The 16,343-nt window shown below is 30.4% G+C and overlaps 1 protein-coding gene across 1 annotated transcript; it reads right to left on the bottom strand.

The window, feature by feature from the left end:
- Window positions 1–245: 245 nt before the first annotated feature.
- On the bottom strand, window positions 246–6,458 carry LOC11428002 (protein argonaute 4A). The gene is made up of 22 exons (XM_003598305.2): window positions 6,300–6,458; window positions 5,984–6,186; window positions 5,690–5,887; window positions 5,423–5,559; window positions 4,962–5,059; window positions 4,785–4,876; window positions 4,370–4,535; window positions 4,176–4,292; window positions 3,978–4,085; window positions 3,815–3,877; window positions 3,604–3,717; window positions 3,347–3,527; window positions 3,128–3,240; window positions 2,615–2,752; window positions 2,397–2,527; window positions 2,188–2,250; window positions 2,052–2,115; window positions 1,856–1,970; window positions 1,703–1,776; window positions 967–1,061; window positions 815–846; window positions 246–455 (listed from the first exon to the last, which is right to left on the bottom strand). The coding sequence occupies exons 1-22, from the start codon at window positions 6,435–6,437 to the stop codon at window positions 292–294; spliced, it is 2,604 nt and encodes an 867-aa protein (XP_003598353.2). The 5' UTR covers window positions 6,438–6,458; the 3' UTR covers window positions 246–291.
- Window positions 6,459–16,343: the final 9,885 nt, after the last annotated feature.

Raw genomic sequence — 16,343 nt, 5'->3', positions numbered from 1 at the left:
TAATTTGATTTACACATGAATGTCTGTCGACCTCATGTGTTGGTCGACATCTCTCGACGTGTATGCCACTAGTGAAGAATTACAAGTTGTTTTATGTCAATGATTCTTCATGCAAAAAGTAGTAAGTTGTAATGATATTATAATATGAACAATTTCACTACAATATCAACAATATAAGTCAAACTTTTATTTGATCGTACTATATTTAATAACATTGACAACAACGATATACAATGATAAAATAAACATACATTTGACATTCAACTCATGAGTTTGAATGAAAGAGAATCATTAACAGAAGAACATAGAATCTGCAACTCGTTCATGAAGACGTGGTAACTCAGTAGGTATTTGAGATATGAATTCATTGTGGCTGGAAAGATTCTCTGACTCATCATATTTTATAAATTGTGCTATCTGAGCAGCAGCTAGGTCAGCATAATATATTGGTGCAACTGCATGCAGTAATTTGTAGAGATTTTAAGAGCCTTTTTTTTTAATAACACATATATAAAAAATAATAGTCCAATATTTTTACTAGACTGTAGTTTTGTAAACATAAGTTATATGATGTGACAGTTAGACAATGGAAAACATAAAAAAAAAAACTGTAAAAATTAAATTTCATTTTTTGGAAAATTTGATAAGTTTGGCTTAAGGTCCCCTTTTAAAAAATTATATGTTTTTGTTCCTCTTTTAAATAGGATAGGAATAAAATTGAATTTGAAGAATTTATAGAAGACGAAATATATTTAGGAAAAAATAGAATAAATACATGTAATGAAAAGATAAGTTAAGATACTAGAAATTGTACCTATTGATATGGCATTTGTGCTTCTCTGGTGCCTAAATGTTAAAAGTTTGGAAGAAAATTCAATAGCTTGCTAAAGTGTAAGAATAATTATCAATCAAGTGATTCTTAAGTTTTTTTTTTTTTTTTTGTATAAAATTAAGTTGACTACTTACACATAACATAGAGAATGCACAAATTCTTGTAAATTATCTGCTGAGAACCCAATTTCATCATATAAAACATGGTAATGAGTAGGACGACTTGTGCCCTGTTTAAAAAATATGAATAATAGTCATATTCAAAATAATAAATGTAAATCATTAGTCTTTCCTAAATCTTTTTTTTTTTTTTTTGACAATTTTCCTAAATCTTGATTTATTTATTTTTTTAAAATTTTTCATAAGTTCATTTCACCAAAGATATTCTTATTCAACGCAACGTCGGACACTACATGTGTGCAAATCTTAATATTTTTTTTTTTTTTGGTCAAGTAGCCTAGTGGCTAGAGCTCACACAATTTAATTGTGGAGAAGTGGAGTGTCCGGGGTTCAAACCCCAGCTCTTGCATATAATATGCAATATCCCTACCAACTGAGCTAAGCTCACGGGGATAATCTTGATATTATTTACTTATAAAAAAACGTGTATAAATGTATAAGAATAAATAAATAGTATCATGACAAATAAACATGTGACTTTTATCACAGATTCATCATTTTTATTTTTAGCGACTTTGAATTTGTATTGTATCAATGTACTCTGTCGGTCTGAATGAATGAATATCGTTTATTTTTGTAAAAAAATAACTAAACCCTTAAAATTTTGAAATTCTCATGTGCACAATAGGTTATGACAAAAAATTTGCTTAAGAAAAATTAGTTGAAATTCTACTTTGTTAATGATACTTACAATCCTCCCAGCATGTGCACACATGTAGAAGTCATTGTCTTTGGGATGACATATAGTGTTATCAATAACAGTTCCTACGCATAAACAAATAAAAGATTATAATAATAAGCCAATTCTAATATTTACTTAATATTTTCTGTTCAAATGACAAACCAGGTGAAACATTTTCTTGAGGAGAATTGGCTTTGAAGAACCTAGTGTGATGATTCTTCTGAGCAACAATCAAAGTAAACTTTGGACACCAACTTTCATCATAACACTTACATGCCTGCAAATAAAATTTCAATAAAATTCATAATGTAATTTCAATATTCAGACTTAAAATTTACATTGTTGAACATATATATACCTTTATGATTTCATTCAATTCAATGTTGAGGACTTGGTTGAACTGTGATTCGCTCACGCCGTCCCTAACAAACCATGGAAATTCAATGACCTTTTTCTATTTTACCAAATTCATCGAAATTGCCTTGTAAACAGACCTGAAAATTATAATTTGTTGAGGCTTTACTCCTGAAGTTGTTTGGAAGTCTTTAAGCAACTCACTATAGAGTGAAACAACGTGACGAATCATTAGAAGGTGAGGGAGAAAACATTTACTCGTTTTGAATTATAAAAATATGAAAGAATAATGCAACACCTTATAAATTCTAGTTTGTAGAAATAATCACACTCGTTAGAAAACACGAACCTGATGATACCGTCATCCTTAGTATCAGAAACAGGCTTGAATAGAGACTGAACGATCTCTACTTTTGACGACTGAGTGCGGACTACAGCTTTGTAACGAGAGATTTGAGGCCAACATCTTGAGCTCACAACCTGAATAATATTAGGTAAACATTGTGTGCTTATGGTTAATATCACACTTAATATATAGTGACATGAAAACCTAAAGTTATACCATACCGCAGCAATGGATAGTGCTTCTGATTGACCTTGAGATCCATGTGAAACATCCATTCCAATAACCAATGTAGGTATTTTTGAAAACAGTGGTATCGAATGCTTAAATTCAGTTAACAAAAAGGAATTCATCCCACCAAGCTGCATGAAATAAGTTAAGCGAAAGTAAAATGTGAGTAGTTTCCAGAATAATGGAATCATAGGAGACATATTATATGACTCGAGATGAGTATACGCTGCAGAAAAACAAGAAAAAATTACTATGTAGGGCGTTGGGTGCTCGCACAAGGCTCTAGGCGCTGACATTATGTATGCCAAAATCCTGAAGGGTATTCGCCAATATACCCTTTTGCATCCAATATACATAGATTGGCAGGGCGAACCAAACTTAAAGGTTAGTGTGGATAAACACACTTTGGAGTTATCTAAGTGTAATCTTCATGAACATCCTTTTTATTCAAGTTTTTATTGAAGCAACCCCACAAAACAAGATTAAACATAAAACATATGCATTACCTTTGCATTAATTTTCAATAGAACATTAATAATGTAATGATCATTAATTTTTGTTGGAGCAATGCATTGTGTTGCAATCCCTTCATCAACAAGACATCTTCTTTTCCAAGGACCTATATATTACATATTTTATTAGGATTTTTTAACGAATAACGAGTGACACTAGGACATTGGAACAATGAAAAAATAACCATTCAAATGAATTTTGTTAACTCCTACCATAAATGTTACAATTCCTGCTAACCGGAAGAATACACAAAAGAAGCTGAGCTAGAGGATGCGTAGGGGGTCCAGGTAGCTTGGCCTTTACCATTTCATACATTCTTGCAACCCTCGCAAATGGCGACTCATTCCTATGGCGAATATCCTCTTCAAATATGTCGAACGGAGGATCTATGAGCTACAAAAGAAACCAGAATTTGAAACACAAGTGGAGTAGACATCACAAAAATGTATTTGCTACTAAAAAAACTTACCATCCCTTTCATTTCAGAACATTTTTTAATCATACTGCACAAATGTTTCGTATCACACTGTGACGAAAAGTTTACAATTGCCCAACGCTTAATCTTCACAGGTTCAATTAGTTTCTGGTATATATATATGAAGCTTAATATTAGATAAAAAATTCATATTTGGTTCAACTATAATGACATCAATAAAAAATAACAATAAGAAAAATTCAACCTTATCATTGAAATTCCAGCTCCCATTTCGGGGACAAAAGTTCTGTCCCCTTCCAACAATAAGCTGTAGAAAAAAATATTGGCACAACAAAACAATTAAACAATGGATTGAAAAATATTATACTTTAACAAAAAAATTGTAACAAACTCATAATAACGCATACTGTCGGAGGTTGCAAGACACGACCGTCAACTTGTGTAAAGGAAGGTTCGATAGTAATCCCTAAAGAGCGAAGCATAGGCTCATCGCCATATCTGCTGTTTCTTAAAGACTGCAAGAACATTAACAACCATTTAAAACTTCATATAGCATGCATGTTAAAATAAAATGAATTGATCAAATCATTTTTAAGTTCACTAACATATTGCAAAGCTTCTTTCCTTTCACGAGGACTAGTCCTTGATTCCAATATCAGTTGAGCCCTTTGTTTATGCGCTAACGGCTTAGTGTATCGCTGCAATGAGACTAATGTGCATAACTGTAAAAAAAAAAAAAAAAACAATTTATATATATTTTTCGTAGGATAAAATATTTAATAGACTTTTGTTGTATCACCTCCATAGGGTAATAAATTGGCCTCTTTGGTTTTCCAACATTGATGCATGGCATATCAACAGAATAACAAAGTTCAATCTTTTTGTGGCGTTTGAAGTATTCATAAATTGTTATTTCACTTGACTGCACTTCACCATTAGCATCATTTCCATGTTTAAATAAAAAACTGTAAGACAAAATAAGAATCATCATTTTTATTAGAATTAGAAATATTCAATTCGCATGATTTAAGGGCGGAAGCTAAATACAAATGTTGCCCTAAGACCTTCATGATATTCAATTCACGTTTTTGTCTTATATCATACAATTTATACATTAGTACTTCTATGATAAGCACTTATGTTATAAACGCTTGATTAAGTTGTTTATCCAAACATAACTTACATTTAGGAGTAGAAGGCACAAAAAATCTTACTTTTGTGTCATGCAGGACTTTTCACTTAGTCCAGTGATTTTGCGTTGTGTATTGTTAGCCTTGATTCTAAGATTTTTCAACATTCTTTTTGCCTAAATTGAACAATGATTTAAACAATCATAGTTCATAAACACAGAAACATCAAACCTCTACTTCGAGATGGAGGAGCAATATAACCTTGGTCCAATCAATCAAGTTTGGTTTCTGAACATTCTGATTCTGGAGAAGGAAGTCCACTACAGGACCAGGCTTTACAAGTAATGTAGTTGACACATCTTTGATATAAGACAAAAAATCAATCAAGCATAAAAAATGGTGAAAATTAGAAAACAACAATCAATCTAGCATAAATTGTAAAGATTTTCACTTAAGAACTAATAGCACAAACTAAAAATGAGAAGGAAGAACAAGCTTGCAATACAAGTCAGAGATAGCTTATAGCGCAAGCTATATCATTTGAATGTAAATTTCAGTTGCATTTAGATTACATTTAGTTAGTTATAAGTTAGTTATGATGAGGTGTCATTTCTAGCTTGCATATATACTACAATCTGTAACTGATTCATTCATTCAATGATAATCACTTTTCTTCATTTCTTATCTTTTCTCATGTTTAAGAAGTTCTTAGAAGAACTTACCAACATTGAGAGATAAACCTCTTTGTGTGACTCTGAAGCTCGAATGGAAGCCACGACAACATTGAATACCACCTTCCAGGTTTGTAATATTCTTTTGATTATCGTGAAAGTACGATTTATGAATACGGAGACATCCCCTAGAATAAAAGCAGTCTAGATAAACAAACATGACTTCAAGGATGAACCAAACAACAACAATCATATTATTTCACTGTCTGAGATAGAACAAAAACAAAAAGGATCTAAGATTTGTTTATTTGGACATACTGTTTTGCTGCATTCTGCCTCAGTATTGTGTCAAGGAAATTAAATGCTTCCTGATAGTGTTCAGATTCCTGACCTCTCAAGGCATCTGTAATTTCTTGTAACGGAATTTTAGATACATGACTAATCTCAACCTTAAATGTTTTGGACCGAGATTGATGCTTCATTCTCTTGGTTGCTTCAGAAGGGTTGCTTCCAACTCTTAAAAACAAGCATGTGATATGAGTCGGTGTTTTTGGCTAACAAAGAAATGTATCAACACAATCGCATATTTTCTATGAAATCATTAGCATTTACCTCGTTGATGAAACTTCCTCTAACACAACAATGAATTCCTGCTTTTTATGATGTAGAGAACGAAGAGTGAATAAACTTTTCTCGCCATCATATGCAAAATTCTTGTTTCTTAATACATCATATGTTTCACAAAGCTTGTCAATGACTTTTCTCCCAACTCCTTTCACTTCAACCGCATGTCCATCTTGATAACATAAAGCAACCTAAACAACAATGTTTGATTATTTATGATGTTAGAAATCATGAATAGGTATGTTTTTCACATATGCACATACACAACGAAACATGATATATTTTGAGAATGAGAAGAACATACATTGTAGTGATAGAAGTAGCCGTCATTCTTGCTCAGGCCAACTCGAAAATGGTTCGCTAAGAGTTGTATCTTGGCTCCCTTGGATCCAAGACCTCTCCTGGCCATGGGCACATGGTTTGAATTCAATGTCTTTCTCATTTCCTCATTGTTCAATGAGTATTCCATTTCTTAGATCCTGCTGAAAATAAGATCAAAATTTTGGGTATTCTTGTCACTAGAAAGCGATTAAATACTAACTTACTATGAAAAGAAAAAGAAGATAAGCTTAATGGACAACATCATGCATAATAGTTGAGGCTAAATTTGAGTGAAGTTTTAGAGTAATGTGCCATTTTAGTACAAACTTCAACATGTTTCACAATACATGTATTACTATTATATATATGAACATCCAAGAAAACTCAGCCATAAAACACCTTCCTATAATCAATTGTGAATTGAGTAACAGATGAATTAAGGCTTAACAAAAGGTAAGTAAATAGGGACATATATTTGAATTAAAATGAAGATATTGGAGTTGGAGATATGCATGCTAGTTGTTGTGATAGGTCTAATGTGAGTTAAAGTCCCACATTGAATGAAAGAGTTAAGGTTGAGCAACATATAAGCAAGAGAAACCATTAACCCAATGCCTTAATGCAATGTGATAATTCGAATATCAATTCCTATGGTGAATTAATCACAATGTATTGGGTTTTTTATATGCAAACTTCATAAAAAAGATCAATCAAAAATTATACCAAACAAAACATTAACCACCAAAAAGATAAACTCAGCAAGCAAAGATTAATTCAAGCACACAAACATTAACAATTTTTTTTTATCAACATACAGAGAATAAAACCAAAGAAAACAGAGTTCACAAACTCGTTACCTTTGCAAAAACTACAAACTGATTAAAAAAAATAGAACAAAAATGGAACAATATCACAAGTTTTTGTGTGATAACAAAAAGAAAAGGAAAAAACAAATAAAAATGAAGATGAAAAAGCAAATACCGGATCTTTGTTAAGATATGTTTTTGAAGAAAGAAGTGAAAGGAAGGACTAAAAGAAGGTAATATTCATACGAAAATAATTTATAGAGAATGAAAGGAACATGAATTTGACCGTTTGTTACTATCCATTGCATGCAAATGTTGGAGTGAGCATGTTTAGTATGTGTGATACCACATGGCTTAATAATTTGGAGTGCACATAAATTTATTATATTTGGTCTTGCTACTATACTAAATACCATTGCTGTGATAAAATAATTGAAAATAATGTGTTAAAAAACATCAAATTAATGTGTAAAAACACAAGTCAAATTCATATTTAAAAAAGAAATTTAAATATGAAAATGTCAGTAATACGATATTTGATGGCATTGTATCGCCAAATACATTTGTTATTTAGATCATATGTTTGGTCGATGCCTGATACGAGGCAGTGTTATTTTTAATCATTGGATTAAAAACAATGATCATATGACTAGTAATCATATTTGCTATCCTCTATGTGTTGTCTAAAAGACTCTAAAGTGGTGTTAGTAAAAGAAGGAGCAATATGATTCCCTACAAATCCATGCATATAACCATCATAACTCACTTGCATTGGTTAGTGGTTAGGTGGTCTTAACTTGGAACCTTGGAGTGTACTCCTCTTGAAATCTCTAGTTTGATTCTCTGAGGTGTCAATTTTGGTGGATTAGTTTGATTTCTTCAAAAAATATCATTACTTGTACTAATATGGTGTAATCAAATTCCACCGCCTCTAATCGAAATCTCATTCGATTTTCTCTGATGTCAATTTTGGAAGATTGTTTCTCATGATATGAGGAATGCATTCTGGTGGTAATCTGTAGGATTGTCCTTCAAATTGATAGATTTGTCACTTAATCAGTCCAAACTTAACTAGTTACAAGATTCGTAGGTAATTCTTGGCGAGGAATTGGACCAACATTTCAAGGCATGCTTAGATCTTGTTCATCCTCATTTAAATTGATTTCGTTATTATTTTATTAATTGGCATTTCTTTTTCCGTAAGGATTAGCCATTTTCTGTACGATTCTTATAACATGAAAATTTGATATTAACTATCTCAAACTAATGTCTGACTAGGTGTGCCAATTTGTTGGCATGAAAATAATTATTTCCAATAAATGAATTTGAAAGACTGATCTATGTTTTTGAAACATGTTTTTAGTTCATAGATTTAATACCACAAGTCTTGGTTTATACTGCAAGAAACATGTTTCTAAATAAAAGTGAAAATATAAAGAAAAAAATGCAGAAAGTAGTAAATAAGATAAAAAAGAAATTTGTATTATTATAAATATGAGTTCAACAACCAATAAAATGTATTATTTTGTAAGTGGATGTGTCATCTAGTATGTAAGTATTTGGAATAGAAATGAACTCTATTGCATGAAGTTTGATTCGGCTTTTTATAGAAAAGACTAATGAACCAACTCCTATAACACATGAGTATCACGTGTCTTCTCTTGCAAATCGTGTCTTCTCTTGCAAATCTTATTCGTGTACTTTAAATGTTAAAAACCATTAGATGCTACTGGAAAGAATTCCTCAACACAATTTGATATGGAAATTATGAGAAGTTATACAATTTCAAATTTCAAATAGTGCTGAACTTTTGTATCTAACCTTCTTCAAATGTGAATTTGAAATAATGACTTCAAGCTCTAGCACTTGAAGTAAAATAGTTTATCTTGGTCTTCGGAGGAAATGAGCCTAACTCGCATGAAAATGTTTATTCGAATTTTGTGTGTAACAGGGCCCCCGCAAATGCCACTTTTGAAAAGAATTTTAAATTTTACATTTTAGGTGAAGTAAAAGTAACACTTTACCGAATTTCAAATCTGATCGTGGGAAGTGTAATGATTGTGCATTTTACTCTAGCAACTACTCCAACTAACATCTAGTCACACACAATTTCTTAGGCGGTTTCCTCTGTTAAAACGTTTCATTTGTGACTTGATGTTTGAGTATGAAATATCTTGAAGTATTGTTTTTTTTTTTTGTTGAAAGAATGTTGAAGTATTGTTGATAAGTATGTTTTTCAATCATGTCTGCAAACTTTTATCATCTATCTTTGTGATTTAATTTAGATGGGTTAATTTAACTTCTTAAAAAAAAATATTAATTTGAAATTGTCATATTCGAATCAGAAAAAAAAATAAAAATAAATCACTATTGGCAAAGAATGTATTCTTCATTCCATACTCGAGACTCGCATTGTTGATGCTAGTTTTTTTTTTTATGTAAAATTCAAAATTCTTACCAGACTACCATTGTTGTCAACTAAATAAACTTTTTTAGGACTAGTTTAAAGTTAAATATTTGAAACCGACGGTGTAAGTGCTTATTTAATAGTAAATAATTCAAAACAAAACTATGGTAATAGAAATTTTGTGGTGCAATCATAATTATTGTCGCAAAATTTATCCCCGTTGAACCATATTAGATTTTTATATAGGGACAATAAAAATATTTGTATTGGCTGAAAATGAACACAAAACCAAACAACTTACATTATTCAAATTTCAATAAATTGCATTACTAATTCATTAAAACCATGAACATAAACAACCATAATTTCTAATCCAAAACAACGGATCCAATTTCATAAGATACAACTTCAAAGTGTTTATAAAGTCTGTTTACTTTAAATTAAATTGGGGCAACATGACATAGAACAAAATAAAGGTTAGGTATAATCATCTCGTTAACAGTGTTAGTCAATTCAAATTTAATATTTTTAACTCTTCCCTATTGCTCAAAAAAAAAAAAAACTCTTCACTAGGCTTTGGCGAAGAATCTTGAAGGCATTTTCTATCGAGTCTTCTCCTCCCAGCAAACAGTTTCCAAGAGGAAGATATTTTTTCTGTATGACCTTCTCTATTTCACAACGATTTTTTTACACGAAAAAGAATTGAAAGATAAGAAAATTGAGAGAAGGAAACTCAAGAAAGAAGTAAAGAGTATGGGAAACTCTTTTAAATATAAAAGGCAACGTTATAAACTATATATACTATTTTTTTTTATAGAACCTTATATATTATTATTATTATTATTATTATTATATTATTATTATTATTATTATTATTATTATTATTATTATTATTATTATTATTATTATTATGTAGGGATATTATTATTTTTTTGTAAAAAGAAGAAAATGAATGTGATGAATTTTCATTGAGTGAAATGAATGTAATAAACTTTTGTAATAGGGACACATATTTGAATTAAAATGAAGACAAAATATATTAGAGTTAGAATGGATGTTAGTTTCGTCAAAACCTATATATACTATATATAAAGAAAATAATATATTTTGGTTCTTTTGGATCGACATTTTCTCTTTTCAAATTTACCATTGACTTTAATATAAATAGCACATGTAACAAATAGATAAGAGAAAATTCAAATATTAAAATAAAAGCGTAACAAACAAGATATGATTATATGCCCAATCTTTTCCATTATCCTTTAAAAAGTGTAACAAACTAGATGAGTATATCCATGTATAAAGAAAATATGAGATTTTGGAATGACATTTTCATTATCCCAATTATACTATTAAACAATTTTTCTATAATAATGATTGTTGTTTATCATTACAAAGATAAGAATTTAGATAATATATTTTATTATATTGTTGGTGTCATTGAAATAGATAAACATGGTTAATTTAGTTTGTTATAATTTGAAAGCAACAAACATTTAAAATTTTACTTTTAATAAAAATCAAAATTTCATAAAAAATATCATTCATAATTTTCAAACGTTAGCGTAATAAAAAAAACATTATGTAACTAACATATTATAAACTCTAAATGCTATTCTAAAAAACACTCTAAATGTAGAATTAATAAAATAAAATAAAAACACAACGTGGCGGGTTAAATAACTGTGGATGATTAAGTTTTATTTTTGGTGAAGATGGAAGATTCATTGTTAAATTTTTACTAATTAAAAAATAAAAAATTGATTATAGTAGCATGGATTTATGAATAAACAATTAACAAAAAAAAGTAAAATTTTGAAACACTTGTGCAACAAAAGTAAATAAAGAGTTCACAAAGCACTTAAACAACCCAAGTGCAACAACAGCTATGGAGAACAAACGACACAAACTCATTAAAAAACAATAGAACAAAAATGAAAAAAGATCACAAGTTTTTGAAAGATAACAAAATGAAAAGAAAAAACAAATAAAAATGATGAAAGTTTTTGTTGCGATATATGTTTATGAAGAGAGAAGGGAATGGAAGGACTAAAAGAAGGTAATAGTCATACGAAAATAATTTTTAGAGAATGAAAGGAACATGAATTTAACTGTTACTTACTATCTCTTGCATGTAAATTTGGAAGTGAGCATGTTTAGTATGTGTGATACCACATGGCTCAATAATAATCTGGGAGTGCACCTAAAAAAAAAAATATATTAAAATTCGATGGATCCAATTAATAAAATGTTCAAAAAATAGTAACAGATCGTAAGATTAAAGAATCTTGCTTATGATAAGTCGTTTGTCGATGTTTGAATAAAATGGTTCCTTTTATGTTTGAATATTGCTTATGAGAAATATTAAATCCGAAGTTTTATTGTTTATGACTTAATTCAAAAGTGATTCTTTTATAGTTTTAGAGATTTGAAAACATCAACTTTGTGTGGGAAGCTTCAAACAATGTTGAGAGTTTGATGACAACTTGTATAGACACCGGATTTTTTTTTGTTCGTTGAAAGAATAGACATTAGAATGTTGGCATTCGCTATGTCACTTCAACATATAATTTAGTTGCAACTTTATATGTTAAGCATTACTTATTTTATGGCTTCATGGGTTATTGTTAATTAATTAATGATTGATCGATGGATTCCACAACTTGAGAAATAGCTATCTTTTTTTTCATTTACTTATTTATTTTTTTGACAATTGTTTTTCATTTATTTGTTAGTAGGAGTTATGAGTTCTCTCATCCTACATTTTGTTTTATATAGTTCACAATCATATTTGATTTTGTGAGATGATTTTCTAAAATCTTTGTTTATTTAGTTCATCCATTTCATGTGTTAAGGTTTGGCTGTTATTGTTGTTATTACAATGCACTTAGTTCTACACCTAATGTTTCGATACACACCTCGATGTTTTGATACGCAGTGTTACTTATTGTTTAAGTTTGCTTGTGACTACATGTCTTTGTATCCAATACGATAACACACCTTAGTTAGTTTCTAGATATGATTTGTAATTTTGTATATAAATATAGGATGTAAACATTCAATCAATGAAAACATTTTACTTTCATTCTATTTGCTTCGTTCATAGTAGTATGGTATCAGATTTTCTCTTCTTTCTCATGAGAGAAAGTTGGTTACGATCCTAATTGATTCATAATTGTTTCTCATTTATGCATTTTTCCGCAACAATTCATCTTCATCGATGATCTTCATCGTTGTTCATTTACTTTGTGTTGTGAAAGTGACTCAAAATTCAGGATCAGAAATCTGTCAAAATCGGGCATCAATTTGAAGAAATCGAGCCATGATTTTGGGTGCAGTTTTGAGACTCCATAGGTCTCAGGTTCGATTCCCTCTGGTGCCAATTTCGGTGGGCTAAGTTCATACAGAGCTCGCTCTGACTTTAAACGGGACCTCCGCAAGTGGGCGGTGGGATTGGTCTCCTCGAATTAGTAGATTCTTGAATCGGATACCAAGTTTTCAAAAAAAATAAAATTATTGGTGTGATTTTTTTATCGAATTCACAACACTTTGCAGCAATTATTTGCTTATTTATTCATGATTTCTTCAAGTTTTTTGTGGTTTCTTTGAAACTTTTTTTATTCTATGCTTGTTTTTCATCATTTTTGTGAATTGGCCATTGGTGATTTTCATCACATTTTGGTTCGATCTTTTAATTCTTCAAGATTTTGTTGTGTCTTTCTTTGATAACTATCGATTCTTCAACTTGAATCACATCTCTCGTCTGGTTTTATTTTAATATTTTCTGCCCACCGAATCCAAAGATCCCAAAACATGCTCTCCAACCCAGAGAATGAAGAAGATATGAACAAAAGAGGGGAGAGAGAGAGAGAGAGAAATGGTGTTTGAAGAGGTGAATGAAAGGAGTCATGTTTTCTACCAAAAAGTTTAAGAAAAAAATGAATCAATTTGTGAGTTGTTCGTTAAATTTTGGTTCGCTATACTTAACATTTCTCATATCGCATTTCATATTTCCAAAAGGATGACACTATTTGAGGTTGTATATATATACTAAGAAACCAATATACGTAAGATTGTCATACACTTTCTACCATATGAAACTAAAACTCATGTTGTGTCTCAAGACATACAATATATATAGAGATGAGGATCTGTAGAAATATAAGTACAATTTAAGACATGAGAACATATAAAGAGATAGGCAAATGCAAAAATTTGAAAATAGAGTCTCGGATTTATCCATAACCTTCCTTCATGAATATTATTATTTTCATTCTTTGCACAAATATGCATCTTGTATTTTACACCATTGTTTTCCATGTCATATAGTTGACGACAACCATCCAAGAGACACTCTCACATACATTTAATGAAGTGGAAAGATTTGTTGACATTTTTTGGACAATTGTTGTAGAGTTCAAGATTTTGTCAAATTTCTTTTTCAATTGTCAACAATATTGAATGATTTTAATTAATATGGGTTTTTTATATTCCCTCCGTCCCAAATTATATGTCACTTTAGAAAAAATATTTGTCCCAAATTATATGTCGCTTTACAATACCAATGAAAAATTAATGTTACTTTTCCTATTATATTCTTAACTATTTATTACTTTCTCTTCTTTCAATTCCTTCATTTATCTTTCTCATATCATTTATTGAGGACAATTTTGTAAAACAACTCATAATATCTCTTTTCCACACAATATTAATTACATTTCTTAATATCTGTGAAATGCCCAAAACGTCTTACAATTTGGGACGGAGAGAGTATTTACGTGTAGATCAATTTTATAGTATTAAATGCAATCGTTGGATACAACGAAAAAGTTTACAAACAAACATCAAACTTTTCTAAAAAGTTTGATATAAATGATTCTGAGCTCCTCCTAGTTGTACATTCATTGCGTAGAGGTAGTTTAAATAACTGTGGATGATTAAGTTTTTTTTTTTTTTTTTGGTGAAGATGGAAAATTCATTGTTAAATTTTCACTAATTAAAAAATAATAATTGATTACAGTAGCATGGATTTAAGAATAAACAATTAACAAAAAAGTAAAAATATGAAACACTTGTGCAACAAAAGCAAAGAAAGACAGTTCACAAAGCACTTAAACAACCCAAGTGCAGCAAACAACACAAACTAATTACCTTCCCGAAACTACAAACTCATTAAAAAAAAATAGAGCAAAAATGAAACAAGATCACAAGTTTTTATAAGATAACAAACAAAAAGGAATAAACAAATAAAAATGATGAAAAGGTAGAAAGCAACACCTGAAGAAAGAAGGGAATGGAAGGACTAAAAGAAGGTAATAGTCATACGAAAATAATTTTCAGAGAATGAAAGGAACATTAATTTAACTGTTACTTACTATCTCTTGCATGTAAATTTCGAAGTGAGCATGTTTAGTATGTGTGATACTACATGGCTTAATAATAATTTGGAGTGCACCTAAAAATATATATATATATATATATATATATATATATATATATATATATATATATATATTAAAACTCGATGGATCTAATTTATTAAATGTTCAAAAAATAGTAATGAATTTTAAGAATAAAGAAGTTTGCTTATAAATTCTTACGTATTTATCTCTCTTCAAATTGCATACTTCATTTATGTTGTCAAATAGAGAGGATCCTAACTCAGCGGTGTTGTTGGTGTGTAGAGAAATATTAAATGCAAAATTTTATTGTTTATGACTTCAAAAGTGATCCTTTTTATAGTTTTAGAGATTTGAAACTTTGTGCGTGAAGCTTATAGACTTTGGAATGTTGGCATTCAATGTGCCACTTCAACGTATAATTTTTTATTTTTTTTTACAAGTCTTCAACGTATAATTTAGTTACAACTCATACGTTAAACATTACTTATTTTATACTCGGTCATTCTTAAAATGAGTGAAGTTTAAGGATTTTACACACAAATTAAGAAATTAAATAAAAGTGTCAAAAGATACATTACAATTTTACTAAATTCAACTCATCCTTTTCGCTGTTAAAACTTACTGAAAATGACTGAAAAACATACTAAGAATAACGTAAGATGACATGCCATCAACCTCCATGAATCTATTGTGCGGAAAGAACCTGTTGAGAAACTTCTATTCAAGTGTATTCCAATTTGTCATAACCTGAGTTGGTTGATCCAAGTACCATTCCTTTGCTTTCCCAATCAATGAATGAGGAAACAATCTTGTGAATACAACTTCTTCCTCTTCTTCAGATACTCCAAGTGTACCAGAAAACTCGAAGAACTTTGTGATATGATGAAAATCCAAACTTGCAAAAAGGTTAACATATAAAATCTGGAGGAGTTCGATCTTCATCTCCGTTTGTTTGGTATTTCTCGGAGGTTTGACAATGTGAGCAAGTCGTCATGGAAGCTTTACAAAGATGAGAAGAGATGAATTTGTTTTGCCATCAAGCCTTGATTTGTCAAAAAAAGTTGTTAATCCACCTTCAGTCTTTACTAGTTGGTGTTTCTCCCTTTCTCTCTATTTTTTGCCCTAAAGTCAGTGATGATTCCCAGCTGGAAATGACTTGGAGCTATTTATACCATTTCTGAAAAGTGTCTGCTTGCTTAGCCACGCCCAGGCTCGCTTGGCGAGCGAAGCTTTCTTTACCAGTGGGTTGTGCCACGTCAGCAAAGTGGCCCTAAAACTGCCTTAGCTCGCCATGGCGAGCTCACACCCTGTTTTGATGGAAATCTATGCTCTCTGCCTATTCTCTCCGGGACTCCGTTGCAGGCTCGCTGTGGCGAGCCTTCTCGTCATGACCTAGTTGCAGCTCGCTTGGC

Source organism: Medicago truncatula, chromosome 3, assembly GCF_003473485.1.
Source record: "Medicago truncatula cultivar Jemalong A17 chromosome 3, MtrunA17r5.0-ANR, whole genome shotgun sequence".
In the NCBI taxonomy this organism is placed as follows: Eukaryota; Viridiplantae; Streptophyta; class Magnoliopsida; order Fabales; family Fabaceae; genus Medicago; species Medicago truncatula.
This window is presented reverse-complemented; position numbering and strand designations above follow the sequence as displayed.

What these genes read in the sequence shown, in the direction of transcription:
- LOC11428002 (XM_003598305.2), bottom strand. Translation starts at nt 6,437, where the DNA reads ATGAGAAAGACATTGAATTCAAACCATGTGCCCATGGCCAGGAGAGGT. An exon ending in AGGCAGAATGCAGCAAAACA is followed by an intron (nt 5,560 to 5,689) that starts GTATGTCCAAAT and finishes CTTTTATTCTAG; the next exon opens with GGGATGTCTCCGTATTCATA. An exon ending in ACTTGATTGATTGGACCAAG is followed by an intron (nt 4,877 to 4,961) that starts GTTATATTGCTC and finishes TGTTCAATTTAG; the next exon opens with GCAAAAAGAATGTTGAAAAA.